The sequence below is a fragment of the Xiphophorus hellerii genome, chromosome 10 (genome assembly GCF_003331165.1).
Source record: "Xiphophorus hellerii strain 12219 chromosome 10, Xiphophorus_hellerii-4.1, whole genome shotgun sequence".
Taxonomy (NCBI): Eukaryota; Metazoa; Chordata; class Actinopteri; order Cyprinodontiformes; family Poeciliidae; genus Xiphophorus; species Xiphophorus hellerii.
The window spans coordinates 8,925,237-8,940,584 of NC_045681.1; the positions used below are offsets into that span (position 1 = coordinate 8,925,237).

The following is a 15,348-nucleotide window of genomic DNA, read 5'->3' on the forward strand; positions in this document are numbered from 1 at the left end:
TAGAGCCACTCGGTTTTTCATTTATTAAAATATCAATTGAAAATAAGGAGTAAGCTGACTGAGAGGCTGAACTGAAGGTGGACAAGTCTGTCAAACCCTGTCAGACGTTATTTATTAATTTGGTTCTGGAAGCAGCAGCTCCACGCGGTGTGTCCCAGGTGATGAAAGGCACAAATCAAGCGGCCTCCTTAGCCACGGCAAAAACAGCTCCTGCAGCCAGGGAGAGTATGTCACGAGTGTCTCATGTTGCAGGAGCTTAACAGCTCATCAAGGGTTGGGGAATCCTGATATCAGAAAGTACAGTCAGAGAAAATGTATCCAAGCTGTGGATTTTCCCCAAAACAAACACGGCTGACAGGCAAGGGCAGCTGACGATTTTTGTTTTACATTTACTTATTGAGATAGGGCTGTATAATGTAGGATATATTAAAAGTATATTTAGATGATTGTGTATTATGTATTTGATCAAAGTTGATAAGGAAGGGAAGGAGCTGGTAACGTATATTGTTTCCATCCCAAGACAACTACGTCGATAACTTTTAATTATTCTGCCATAAAAAAAAAACTGATATATTCCAGTAGTTCCCAAAGTTGGAATTTTGAGGAATTAAGTCTGGAGTCATGAGATTTAGTTAATATAATTTCACTAGAGGTAAATGCGCAGAACGATGTTTGTCAAAGATTTATTGAGATAAAAACATTAGACTATTTTACTGTGGCTTTAATCATTAAAGATAGTCATGTTGGATTTTGAGGTCAGGCCATAACAACCTTCCAAACCCCAAACTATGCCGTATTGTTGTTTTACGTGATCTGTTAGAATGCTACTTAAAGGTATGATACTTTGCTGTAAACGTTTATGGTATTATAAAGTACATCAACAGTACCATTAGAAAGGTGGAGAACTACTGGTCTATTTAATTTAGGCTCATCAACCATGGATGCAAATAGACCAAATTTGATATTACAGCGATAACTCAGACTTTTAGTCTCACTGAATAACCTGAACGTGAATACTTAAAAAGGATGAAGTCAGATGACATTAAAAAGTAATTAGTCGAGCCCTTTGCAGAAAGTGCAGATAAGGACGATGCTTTGAACATGTTCATCACTCACCAATACACAACAACAGAAAATATTTCTGTCAAACGTCTGTTGGTTTGTTTTTCATAAGGCATTGAGCCGAAATGTACATTAGAAGTAAAAGTATCCTGTTTCAGATTCTAAACTAAAAATGTCATGTTGCAGACAGAAAAGAATAGAAAAAATATCTGAAAAAGGAAGCAGGTTTGTGCAGCTGGCTGCTGAATCTACTATAATGATAACAGCATACTTATTTTTATGACATGTTTGAGTCCCTCAGGTCCAAAAGCAAGAACTAGTTTTCTGCAATGACAGCTTTTATTCCAATATTTCACATTAACTTTGGAAGTTGATGTCTTCCAATCAATAAATGGAGTTCAACCCAGGTGCATTTTACTCTGTGTCAAGATTAGTTGCCACAGAGGCTATACATAATCAAGGAAATGGTTTTTTTCTAGAGCTGGCTCACTATCAAGTCCCGAGTGGAGGAGACAGCTGACTGGCCTTCCTGACTTGGCTTCCTGAGTTTCCTTTTCAACACACTCCTCCAAGTCACTGTATCCTCACAAATCATCTTCCTGAAGGGAAACAAAATGACCACAGGTGCAGTATGAACCCTTAAGGGATTTATGCCTTCAGTCAGAAAATATGATCTCATTTCAATGGAATCACCCAACTTGGACTGGACTGTTTCCAAGATGACATAATCAAGTGGCAAGCAGGAAAAATTGTCAAATAGCATGGTGTGTGTTTGTATGCTTTTATAGCACAAGTCACTGAATGAATTTGCTTACTACGCTGAAAAGGTCTCCGGAAAAAAATTCATTTAAATTACTACAACCATTATTATTTGTATATTTAATCAGAAACCGCAAAATCGTACAAAATACTTCCTTATTTTGAATCATTTCAATTTCCTTTAATGTTCCCGACTTTCAAGAAGTTGTGACGTGCTGTCTGTGTTGCAACAACATTGCATTGTGCCGACTGAATTCTCTATCAACGCCTCCGTTCGTCTAGTTACTGCATATTTTTGGTCTTACATAAAACACCGCAATATTTTGTAATCTCAGAGATGTTGCCGCAGAGCCAGTAAATATACTACAAATAGAAGAATCCAAAAGTCATGTCATAACAAAACTTTGCCTCAAACATCCCCTGCATTCTTTTATACTACCGTTTAAAACAAAAATCAGCCCGCAAAGGTAATGAAGTAAAACGGGCCTCTGAAGTCAAGTAGAAGATTGTTGAACAAGACAAAACTGTGCTTCCATCCACTCAACCAGGAAACTATTTAAAAGAGCTGTTTAATTCATTATATATACTGTATATACAGTATACTGTACTGTATATACAGTATATATATAAACAATCTGCCTAGCAACTGGGTTCTTGTTATTTCACTACCTTGCAAAAGTATTCATTAACCTTCAACAGTTTTTCATTTCAACACCTTGTCTTGGGTTGTTAGCATGCTTTGACTGTCATACAGCAACAGTCTTCAGATTTGTTGCAAGACTGACCGCCACCAGAGAGCCTTCCTGTCCAAAGTGGCTCTTTGGAGATGCTTGAATGACATAACCAATGACAACATTTATTTTCCCTTTGGGATAAAGAAAGTATTTTTGAATAGCTCCATCTTTCCATAAGCAGCTTTCTAGTCCCTGCTGAAGAACAGCATTTCCAAAGCACCACAAACATATTTCACCAAGTAAGGTTGCAAAGATTCAATATTTTTCTCTAGAAGTATTGCTTAAGGTCACACAATTCTATTAGAATATTTCTTATATTAGGTTGTTGCCGCAAAAACTATTTCTGTCATAAATACAAGGTCATTGCACAAGTGCTGGTCACACTGTACACCAATCAGGGAATTTTCCCACAGCAAGCAGTCAAAGAAATGTGGGTGACCTGCTTCCTTTAACCCAAACAAAGTTTTTCCAGCGTAGGCTTCTTGTTCTTCAAATCCACTTGTTAAAAAAAGTGAATCAAAGAATCCCCTATACCCCCCGCCTCTGAGTGGGGGAGCTACGTCCTGGCTTGTTGGAATTTCTTCACATTCCTTACATTCATTTCTAATTGAGGTCTCTCTCAATGCCCCCGACGATAACAAATCATGCCGAGCACAACTGGTCGGTCACTGGTTAAACAGACAACCAGTTTGTGGCCATGTCAAACTTTCAGTTCCTGGTTCATCGCTGACGTTTCACATTTGTACATCCAAGCTCTAAAAAAAGTGTACCTTATCATTTTAGACAGTTTTAAGTCCTTCAGTACCACACCATGAAACTTCATTTTTTAAAACTATACATCTATAATCTTTAGTAATGTTGAATATGGTTTTTGACAAGAATTACAGTCTATTTAACTTTGTGTAGACTTTAACTTAACTAAAATATTCCACAAATGTAATTAAGCGGCTAGATCTCCTTTTCTAAAGGCAATGCCTGTCAGAACAACCATTATAAAGTCAAGCAAATAAAATCATGGAAAAAGTCACAGATAAAAGCCACACAGTATGTTTTTCCTCTTAAGCTTAAGCTTAGTCATTTATGTGTCAGGAGACTGAGACCAAAAGCAATTACATCTCCAAACCAACTTCAATGATCTCATAACACTATCCATGTTGTAATGTTGCTACAGCAACTGGAAATAATTACAGACTCGTGCACTGATTCAGGCCACTGTTAGAAACATCTGACTATAATTGAAGAACATCCAGAGAGTCTGGTGTGTTTCATCCTCGCAGGGGGATGTTTTCATGTGTCAGGATACGATGGCCAGAGCTCAGTACAGTTTCTATATTTAAAGCTGCAGTGACTGTCTCGCTTAATCAGCTATTGCAGAACCGCATAACATTATTAATTCAAGTAAAGTCCCACAAACAAAAACATGTCTTTATTTTGAGTCGTATTTTCTCTCATTTAGAGCTGGTCCAAACATAACTAAATTACATAATTTCTATACAATCTGAGGTCTTGCAACCAAAACAGAATAACTTAACAAGCTAATGGACATTTAAATATTTCCTATTAGTGACAATTAGTTAAATAAATGCTAAAAGCAAAAAAGTTCCATATTCTTTGAGGAACTCAGTCTATGCTTAACATAAGTAGCACTTTGTAAACAGTAAAACTGCAGTTTTTCCCTGCAAGTTTCCAAAACCCAAAGGGTGTAATTACCACATAACTACATGATTAAATGATTAAGACATGGTCCTAGCAGCAAAAATACATTTTTACAGAGTCCTAGTAGTAGTTGCTATACCTTTTAACCAACCTGACTTTCCTCCCTCAAAGAGAAAGGAAGTCAGGTTGGGTGTAGACATAAATAATGGACAATGACGGGTCAAGACCAAAGGTTTTGGAGATTTGAGAGAAACAAAGAAATGAAGCAAAACAGTTTGAAACATGCGAGGCCTGTACAATCATTTATTATATCATTAAAGTGCATTTATTTAAGCAGTCACATTCAAAAATTACAACTCAGAAATATTTCAGATTAAGGAATATATTTTGAGTTTTTACTTTGCTTTTTTTAAAACTCTGTGGCCCTAGGAAGCTACATGAATTAGCAGTTTAAAGTAAGAACAGTAGAGAGAAAAAAAGACATGCATTAAATGGGCCAGGTCAAGAATCGAACCATGGATAGCTGCATCGAGGACTAGAACCTTTGTTGGTCTACCTGCTCTACCACTAAGTTGCAATGCAACCCTACTTCTGTTAGTTTGAATGATTACAGGATACAGTTAATGAATGCCAAAAAGTGTTTCTCAAAAAGCTATAAAATTACATAAAATCAAAGAAAATTGATTTTTATCTATAAATGTTATGGCTTACACGATCATGGGAAAACTGCTGACTTGACAATTGGTCAGCAGACAGTCATTAACATTCTCCACAATGACAGTAAGTCATAAAATATCACTGCCAAAGAAACCGTTGCTCATAAAGTACTGTATTCAGGCATGCTGATTGGAAGTTCAGTGGAAGGAAAAAGTGTCTTAGAAAAAAAAACACGCGCACTTAAGGTCTGGATTGTTGCTGAATGGATCAAAGTCTTCAGATGTTCAGATAAAAATACATTTTGTAAGAGTGGAGAGGCACACAATTAAAGCTGCTTAAGGTCCACTGGCAAGTTTCCACAGTTGGTTGTGATTTGTTTGGATCAGTTGGGATCCATGTCATATGCTGATGTTGGTTCATTTGGTTTATAAATGGCTTTTGCTAAAGTGATCTTTAAAATGTGTCACCCTCTGACAGTGCCAGTCTGCCTTAACAAGACCGACAGGGAGAGAGCAACACACTTAGTTTGTCTCTCATGATAGACAAATAAACAGGAAATAGCATTATTACCTTACATGGTTTCAGTGATTGCATACCAGTGTCACTGTAAAACCACTGTGGGCACAACTAATTCTAAAGATACCCAAAACTATAGCTGTTCTGCAGAAAGGGGGTGTGTTTCATTTCATGTTTAAAAAAATGTGACTGTCTGAAAATGCATAATTACTAAGAAATTAGATATTATAATTCCACTGAAGGCAGAAATGCAATATTTCAGTATGTCTAAAAGAGCTTAAAGTTTTACATCTTTACCTCAATTAGGAAACACTTCAATAGCAAAGGGAAAGTAAGTTAAAAACTAAGTTATTACACAATGAAAAAAGATTTATAAGAACAATTCAGAGTTCATTCAATATTTTTGTGAAAACTGGAAATTTTCAATGCCTTGTAGGCAATAGGACCATGTTAGATTGAGAAAACCCCAGAGTAGGGGTGCACCGATTGCAGTTTTAAGGCCGATCACCAATCTTTAAAAAGCCTGATCTGCCAATTCCTATACCGATTTTTTGTCTGAAAAGTTGTGAAGTTGGTAACAGTGGGGTGAGTATTAGCCGCACATGTGAACAACATGACCTGGTGGGCGGGTCTGTCAGTCAGCCCTCTCTCATGGAAGAGCAAAACGAGACAGTTGTTGATTTTCAGACCTCTGATTAGGTATATAAAACTGATGGATAAGATCGGTTTCTTATGCAAGTATCGGCAGATCACTGATCTCCCAAAATCAAGGGCCGATTTAAATTCAATTCAAAACTACTTTATTGTTCCTAAATAGAAATTAAATGTTGTAACTTATATTAATTAAAAACTCTTCAAAGAGTTATTGTAGTTTGTAATGGTGGTCAAGAAGGATAATGTGTTGCCGTCTGTATTACAGCATTTACAGATTAATATTATTGAAATAATTGTCTGAAGCATTTGAGTTCCATTCTGCAGTGTTGGAGATCAGCTTCTGATTGAAGAACAATTACAAGTCAATTAACTTTCTGATCTATAAAAGATTGTTTGATGTTAAAAAGGTAATTACCTAGTATTTACAGTTTTCAAAGTACATATTAAAACATTTTAAATCTATACACCTGTTATTGATATACTCTTGCATTTCTATATGAATAGTTACATTAAATAAACTTGCCTTGCTATCAATTAAAAGTTATTTTATTCCACCACTTTCTTTCATACAACTTTCTTTTATTGTTGTTATTTTTAGCAAACTCGTTAAAATCAGATGAATGTCATTTAGTTCTGTTTCTGATTAAGTTTAGTTCTTTTTATTGGCAGGTGTGTGTTAGGTTGTTTATGTGGTGGCTTTCGGACGGGTTCGTCCAAGGTGGCAGTGATGCCAGAACCGCCACTGTCTGTAGTTTGCCCATACCACTCAGGCACTGAACTAGTGCCTACGTAGAAGTATGGCAGTCTGCTCCTCAGGAGGGCAGGGCAAGCTTTGAAGGGGAAAAAGGGCGTCACTGCCCTTTGCCCCGACTCTATTCACTTCAGGAAAAGTTTAATACCCCCCCCCCCCCCCCCCACACACACACATATCTCCTCAAGGAAATTGAGGATTTTCATTCGTATTCTGGTTGATGAAGGCGTCGTGTTTTAACGCTTAATTCAATTCGAGAGTGAAAAACGTGGGACAAAGCGACAGGTAGGCAGGGCTACGGCAACCCCAGCCGAGCCTGGTCGGACTTGGCTGGAGAGTTTCATAGACAGGACGAGAAGAGGGGAAAAGTTACTCACCCGAACCAGGTTGCTAACGGCCGCCTGCACGGCGGCCACCGGCGCGGACAGATCTGGGATAGCCTTCCCGTCAACTTCACCTTCCTCGTGCATTATCACCAGATGGGATATCTGCTGAGCCACCGGCTCCAGGATACTTTCTATCGTCTTCGTGTGGAAAACCGGCATTTTGACAGTTTTCAATCTCTATCCGATAAGAACGTCCAACAACTTAGGGCAGTTTTCCCCCCCACAACAAAAAGTCCTGCGAGAAAAAGCAGCTAAATCCGCAGCCAACCGCCTTTCTTTCAGCCAGAGCACAGCGTGAAGACTTCAACTACTCCTGTAAACCCATCAACGCAAAGAAAAAAAAAACTCCCGAATTTAGCGTCATTCTACCATCCGACCAATCAGAGAGCGAGTAGAAAGGGAATTTCGTGTCCGATTGGTCAACTGTGGTGTCGCTTAATGTTACGACCTCCCACTCCCACGCCGTCGAGTTTGCTAGCTTCAGTTCCAAGTGCTCCCTAAATTACGTAATAGATCCGTATGTCCTAAAAGGGAAATATGTGTCTCCTGAAGCATTCCTCCCCCTGTGCACTGAATAATCAGTAAAGTTTAAGTTTGGTACTAAAACCGCAGAAGTACAAGCTATGACTCACAGGAAATTACATCTCAATAAGAGCGGTGAGCTCACATTAATCATAAATTTATGATCACGATCACCTAATAATGACACGCATTATGATTTCTCATATGCCTTTACGTGATAAAGGAGGATGATTTAGGATGATTGTTGCGACTCTTGTTGGTATTTGCACTACATTGCAGAATTATTCAAACTCTTGAACTTTTTCACATTTCATCACGTTACAACTGCAAACTTTACTTAAATTTGCTTGGATTTTATATGCCACACCATCAGATAGTATTGATATGTTAGAGAGGAAACCCTTTACAAATAAAAATCTGAAAGTTGTGGCCAGCTTAATTCATCCATCCGTCTATGAGAGAGTGCAAATTCCATGCAGAAAGAGCTCAGGTCGGGATTCGAACCCGTGACCTTCTTATCTCAAGGCAGCAGTGTTGTGCATAATTCAATTCAGCACAGTGCAGTTCACTTCAGTTCAAAATTACTTCTATCATCCCAAAGGCAAATTAAATGTTATATCTGGAAATCCAGTGCAATCCACAGATTTCACTACTCACCCTATTAGTAAAAAATAGTCAACCTGTATGTAATTTAATCTCAGTAGTTGTGCAGAAATTTAAAGCAGTAATAAAGGGAACATAAGAGTACTAATCAGAAAGCCAGCCATGGGGTCTAATGGACTAATCAGGTCTGTATACAAACAAAGTGAAATATGGTGCAGGGTTTCCCCCAGAAAACCTGCTAAGCCTGGTGCTCCGGGCACTAGGGCAGTAATCCAGCCAGCCGCCATGTTTTTGAGTTAAAAAATGTTTAAAGTTGACAGCAAATTTGAAAATATCACCTGATAGTTATGCATTATTGGAAGACTGGGAGATTAATACCTAAACGCCAACTATAAAGCCTTAAAAAAATGCAATACATAAGTAAACAAAAATTAAATAAACAATGCCTAGCCTGGTGGGGACACAAGTAAAGCCTGGTGGCCCGCCAAGCTTATAATACAGTATGGGGAAACCCTGTGGTGATGGTAGCATTATGATGAGGCCAGAGTTGATGGCAAGATAGAGGAAATTTCATACAGAGCAATCCTGGAAGAAATCCTGTGAAAGACTCAGACTTCTGTTTCCAGTCAAATAACAACCTTAAATGTGCAGCCAGACCTACAACAGTTTGAATAAAAAATAAAACACATTCATGTGTGAGAATGACCCAGTAAAAACACAAACCTAAATCTAATTTTGAATCCATGGCAAAACTTGACAGTTGATGTTCACAAATGCTCTATATCAAACGCAAATGAGCCTTAGCTGTTCTACAAAGAAGAATTTACAAAACTTTAACCCTCTATATTTATATTTCTAAAGAAACGTATGTTTTTTAAATGTTGCATTTAGGAGTCAGATTGCATTGGACTGTCACATACAATTAAAAGCAACACCTACAAGCCTGAAGTTGTAACGTTACAAAATTTGGGGGAAATAGGGGGGAAAAAAACTATGTGTGTCTCAGATCTCTATACAACAAAGACAGTAGCACTCAAAATTTCTTAAAACCATCTCTGCCAGTGGCCCAACATTCTATATTATCTTCTCAATTCCTTTTCTGTCCCAACCTCCTGAAGCAAAACACATTTCAAGATTGAAAACCAGCTGCCAAGCAAACCAGCTAAGGAATTCCCACAGAATCCCAGGAGGGCCTGCAAGGCAGCAGCCCATTGCCTAAAAAGGAAGAGTCCAAAAAGAAAGAATCAAGGAAGTTACTCCGCTTGAACCCTGTGTAAACACAAAGGGAGCTGATATGAGTTCCTTTTACACAGGAGGTTATTCAAAATATCAAAGAAGAGCTCCAAAATTCTCCAGCACTTTGAAAAAAACAAAAACTTTTTCTATCTTTATTATACCCTGATAAAATTACATTTAACACACACACACAAAAATACACAAGCCTCTTCAGTGAAATGGTCTGTCTGGCAGAGTTCGTCCTGAATATAGACATCAAAGGTGTCCTGCTGTTTCCTCGGTTCTCCAGTTGCTGACCAGGCCACCTCTTGAGTCCATATTGGAATGTGCAGGGCTGGTCAAGATGGGTGGTGTGCAACCTACCATACTGTCCCTTAATGTCCTGCTGAGAAGACAATGTGACCGGCTTCAGCCAGAACTGTGCCTGTGTAAGATGGGGGGTTTTTTGTTGTTGTTTTTTTTTTAAATCAGAAGAGGTGAAACTGTTTTGAAGGGTTTTTGAAAACTTTAAAGTATAATTTTAAAAACATATAACCCATATGATGGCTATTACATGTAATAATGAAAATAAAACAGCAAAGTTAATTTCCAAGTACTGTGGAATACTGCTTCTTACCATTGCAGTCATAATGTGGTGTTGAATGCGGTTCTGGTGGGTTATTTGTTTGTTCACCTCTACGAGCCGTTTGCGCCATCTTGTGGTTTAAAAATGTAAATGCAGGCCGTCAAAAAAGTGTGTTCAATCTTAAAATCTGGACAGGCTATTCCTTTTTACAGTGTTCTATAAAAAGAAGCAAGCAAAAGACAAATATGTGCAATAAACATTAATGTCAATGGAGATAACGCAGGTTTTAAACACACCATAAAATACCGTACTGTGTCACTATATTATATTTTCTTACCAGTAGCGCCCTCTACATTTGCTGGTACTATTTTACTCATGTTTTGGTCTGAAAGGCCCAGTGATGAGATACAGTATGTTCATTTTCTGGCAAAAGCAAACATATTTGTTCATTGAAATTGTCCTGCTAGTTTAAAATGTCCATAATGTCGTGCAGTCTGACAAGAAGCAGGGGATCTTTTGAAGGAAAACTGGCCCACAGCATGACAAATCCTCCACCATACTTCACAATGAGCATGAGGAGCTCTTCCACTCATTCATCTGTTGTTTCATGCTTGAAGTATTTTTTTTTCTGACAAGCTCAAGCTAAGTCATTTCTGATCAAATCAAATTGTTCCAGTTAATATTCCAGTAGAGTATAACTAACTCTATATAACTGTACTTTATATCAGTAGAATATAAAGGTACTCCTAAATAAACATAGGTTAATTCATTTTCCATTTTATCTGGGTTTACATATGTTTAAATATATATATCCAAAAATCCATACCCACACATATATGCGTTAGTCTCAATTTACATATACACATTAGTGCTATCTCTCACCCATATTTCTATATCTTGTGAAAATGACCTCCTTATATTTCCTTTAAATTGTATTAAATTTTGACTTTGTTTTAACTCCTCATTTAATTTGTTCCATAATTTTACACCATGAATTAAAATACAAAAGCCCTTTCTTGTTGTGCGTATACTACGAATCCTTAAATTTGAGTAACCCTTTTAAGCTCTTCAAATTGAAGAATTGTAGATCTTAAGAATAACGGGTTTGTGTGCTCATGAAAACTGACGTCACGGAAGATTCTAATGGCTCGTTTCTGTAGGATACTCAGTGGTTGTAATGAGCTTTTGTAATTAATTTCCCACACCTCTGAACAATAAAATATTTTACTCACATAAAGCTAAACCAATATCAACAAGCAGTGGGGTTAGCTGGGAGGAAAAAGGAGAAAAATTAACACAGAACTTTGAAAACACTGCAGTGAACATCGGAGAGCAACAAAACAGAACATAATCATTGACTAGGGATCTGGAACTCCAGTTCTGCAAAAAAAACTTAGATGCATTTCTGCTCTCACAAATCTGAATCAAATAGATGAAATCCCTAATCAACAGGTCACCAAGTTCTGCAGAGGTCTCAGCATGAGCCATTAATTTGATTTGGGTGTGTTGCAACAGGGACACACCTAAAGGTTGCAGGACTGCGCCAATCAGGGACCAGAGTTGGAGTTGGAGCTTCCCCCAACAGAACAAGAATAAACCCAGAGACAATGAAAGCCAAAGTCAATAAGAATCATGACAAAGTGAAGATCTTTTTCAAACAGTACTCAGTGTTGATGAGCAAATACTCTAGGGAAAGAATTTTTCCTGGCCCACTTGTTTGTATTTCATCACTGAAGACAATGAGCACTTCAGTAACGCCAACGGGTTTTCCATTTGTGCAGTCTGATCTGCTCCTGACCACAACCTCAGCTTTCTAAATACAGTTGAATTGCAATGTGGTGCCTCACTGTGAGAGGAAGCCACATGTGATTACATTGTGAACAAATAAGGTCTCAGAGAATGAAATAGCTACTTGTTTAAGAGAGTCTTAATGGCTAAAACTAAGGGACCGGGTTAAAAATATATTTCTGATTTTTAATTTAGATTGGTGACATATCAGTCGTTATATTCACAAAATGTTCAATTTAATTGGTACAGAAAGGGAAGGACTTTGCTTAAACAGACATGTAAACGTGAAGTAAAAAGCAGAAATTAAAGAGTAAATAAACACAGTAACCAGCCAATAAACTAAACACGCCTACAAAAAGAAGGATGTGAAGAAAAATGAACTCTGGAAGGCTTACAGAGGAACACACACAGAGTAGGTATGGCCATTTTAATCTGTTTTCTTTTCAACGCCCTCCAGCGCATGGAGGAAGTTAAATGTGATGTTGTAAAAAATGAAAAAAAGGTAAATTCATTTTTGGGAAACAGTCTCACATTATGAACTAGCTTTACAAAATTGATGCCATAATTACTCAGACATTTCTATAAAATAAAGGTAACTAAGTATATTTTTTGTATTATTTTTTTACTCTTTTAGGTTGATGAAGCTGTCTAGGAACATAATCCTGTTTATTTGGCTGCACAGTGCAGCAGTTTTTAAGCCCTGTTGCCTCAGAGAAACAAGGCAGTCGGTTCAAGTTGCAGAAGGGACTTTCTGTAAGAAATTTGCACATTCTCCTTGTGAATGCATGGCCTCTCTCTGGGTACTCTGGCTTTCACCCTTTATCCACCTCACGTGTGTACCTCACCCTCTAATCCATTATCTGCTGGAGACAGGGCAGAAAGTTGAGCAGAGCACCTTCTTCATGTTTCCTGTGTGAATAGGAAGAGAAATACTCAGTTTCTCTTCTTACAAAAAGGGAAAGACAAGAAAGCATGACATTCAATGAAAGGCAGAGGTGAGACAATAACCTGCCTCTTTTGGTTTTAAGAAGAAAATAGCTTCACACTGAAGTATTCCTGTATTTACAGTCTGAACAACAGATGCTTTAATTAACTGGCAGAAGATGTTTTATTATTATTATTATTATTATTATTATTATTAGTAGTAGTAGTAGTAGTATTGCCTGAACACACACAGTCAGGAAGAAAGGTAAAGAAAAAAGCAAAATAAACAAAAATTTTCAACCAAGTAAAACTCCAATATCACCACTATCCAAAATATGCACTTTAATCTTTGTCTCCCACTTCTTTAACTACATTTATTAATTATGTTGAATACAAATGCCCTTTTTCAGTCATGAATATGCAAGCTACAAATTTATACGAGAATAACACCATAATCTGGAATTTTTTCCAAATGTTGTCATTAATAGGTTGCCATTTTGAGTGTGTTGTTTTGCTTTACATGGCCTTCTGTTTTCATTGCTAGTGAGCAAATATGTGCACATGAACATCCCAAAGTACAAAGATCATTATTCCCTGCTGAGAGGCAGCCTGCTAGCGTTGCTTCTGTGAACATGTAGGCGGATGCTTGCACGTTGTTCCACTGAAAACCAATAGCGTTCATCTGTGGTGCTTAGAGAAGCAGTAAACCATTTGTTCAAAGACCACATGAGGGCAGTAACGTATGCAAATAGAAGGATTTCTGGAGCTTCTTGAAAGATAAATTCACAAAAAAAATTTTAACTAAGGAAACATGCAATTTTTCCATGCAACGGAGTAATTTTCTAGTATGGGTTGAAAAGATTTGTGTTGCTGTAGGAGGTTTGTGTTGACACACACGGTATAAAGACACTTGCTGTTTCTAACAGGTTATCTTCCAGGATTGGCCTCCATTTATTTCCATCCATGGCTCAACTTCAATCCTTTGCAGAAGAAAAGCATCCCGCCTTCATGCTTCACTAGGGAAATATCACATTCAGAAAATGCAGGTACTTTCCCAGAACAGATTCCATTTTAAATGTAGACCAAAAATGTAAATTTCTCTACATGATTTGAGGTAGTGAACTAGACTTGTTATGGCTTACTTTCTTCTTGCCAAACTTTTATACAGGGCAGATTTGTGGCGCAAAGAAATACTAGTTGTTCTGGCATTGAACTCTCCAACCTAAGCTGTGGATCTCTGCAGCTCATCCAGGCACTACCATGGGCCTCTTGATTGAATAATACCCATCAGACCAAGTATTTGCACATTGAACAAAATGCTCAGTGTTGGCTTAATTTAAATCTATATAAATCCACTTTCCCTGACATATGTGACTGACAGGATCAGAATGACTGAATTAGCTAGGATAGACATCTTTTCTCACTTTTACAGAAACTTTTAAAGCATCCAATGTTCTTCTAACTCATGTAAATATACATTTGAAAAAAACAAAAATCACTGTCTCCCAAATTTCTACTCTAAATGTGTTCGATAAGCAAAGTTGGTAGGCTAAATGGACCAACTCCCACAAAGTTATGCAGCCATTTATATCCTTTCTAATTGAATCCACATATAGATTAAATATTAATTGTTCTCTTAACATTGTTAAAAAGGATCCTGTCTTGAGGGACATCCTGTAGCTTTGAAATGCCCCAGAATCTTCATCAGCTTCATGGTGACTTTATCTGCTTGCCATTCGCCACTTGACTGATCGTCATGATGAAAATATTTTTAGCAAAGCTTTCAGTGTCCGGATAGGCCACGACAGTGAGACCAGATTCATAAAGGGAAGCTCCTGGAACTGAATTCAGCTGCTATAAATATCCTTCGTCAAACTAATTTATCCTGTAATGATGCCAAACTGACAGATGCAAAAAGTTCTGATTGAAGTATCACTGCCAGCAAGTTGAAAGCAAAGATTCTAACAAAGAAACATAAATGTAACGTAAAGTATTGCCTCCAGATGGCTTTGTCATGCTCCTAATTAATTTGGCTGTTAAATCCACTGCAGGGACTCTTGTTGGGATGCAACACCCGATTATATAAGATCCTTCACTCTTATCTGTTTCCAGGAACTCTTTTAATGGGAAACACAGCACAAGAACACCAATTACAGTCATATTTTGTCAACTGTTTCCATCCATAGCTCAACTATAAGAGAGCAGGAGCTTTTTTAAAATTTCTGTGCAAGTGAAAATTTCTAAAACTCAGTATTGCCATTGTTCTTTTATGACCTAGAATTTAACTCTGATTGTGCTGAAAACCTTAAAGAGCAGATCGTTTTTAAAGAAAAGTTTTGTTTCGGCTAAATTGTGTTGAACATAGCAATATATTTATGGGCCAACATTATTTCATGTTTCAGCAGAAATGACTTCTTGGTCATTTAGTGTACAATAGCTGCTGGAGTTTCATATAAAATGCCCTGGTAAGATGGGCTCACTTGCTCAGCATTTCAAAGTCATGCATTTAAATGTCACATTATGTTGTAGAAATGT

General features: G+C 37.5%; 1 protein-coding gene across 1 annotated transcript in view; it reads right to left on the reverse strand.

The window, feature by feature from the left end:
• The window catches only part of LOC116727171 (vinculin), a 30,022-nt gene extending 22,688 nt beyond the window's left edge, over window positions 1-7,334 (reverse strand). Inside the window, exon 1 of the mRNA XM_032574407.1 lies at window positions 7,167-7,334. Within this exon, the coding sequence (XP_032430298.1) occupies window positions 7,167-7,334 (168 nt within the window). The remainder of the gene's footprint in view (window positions 1-7,166) is intronic.
• Window positions 7,335-15,348: the final 8,014 nt, after the last annotated feature.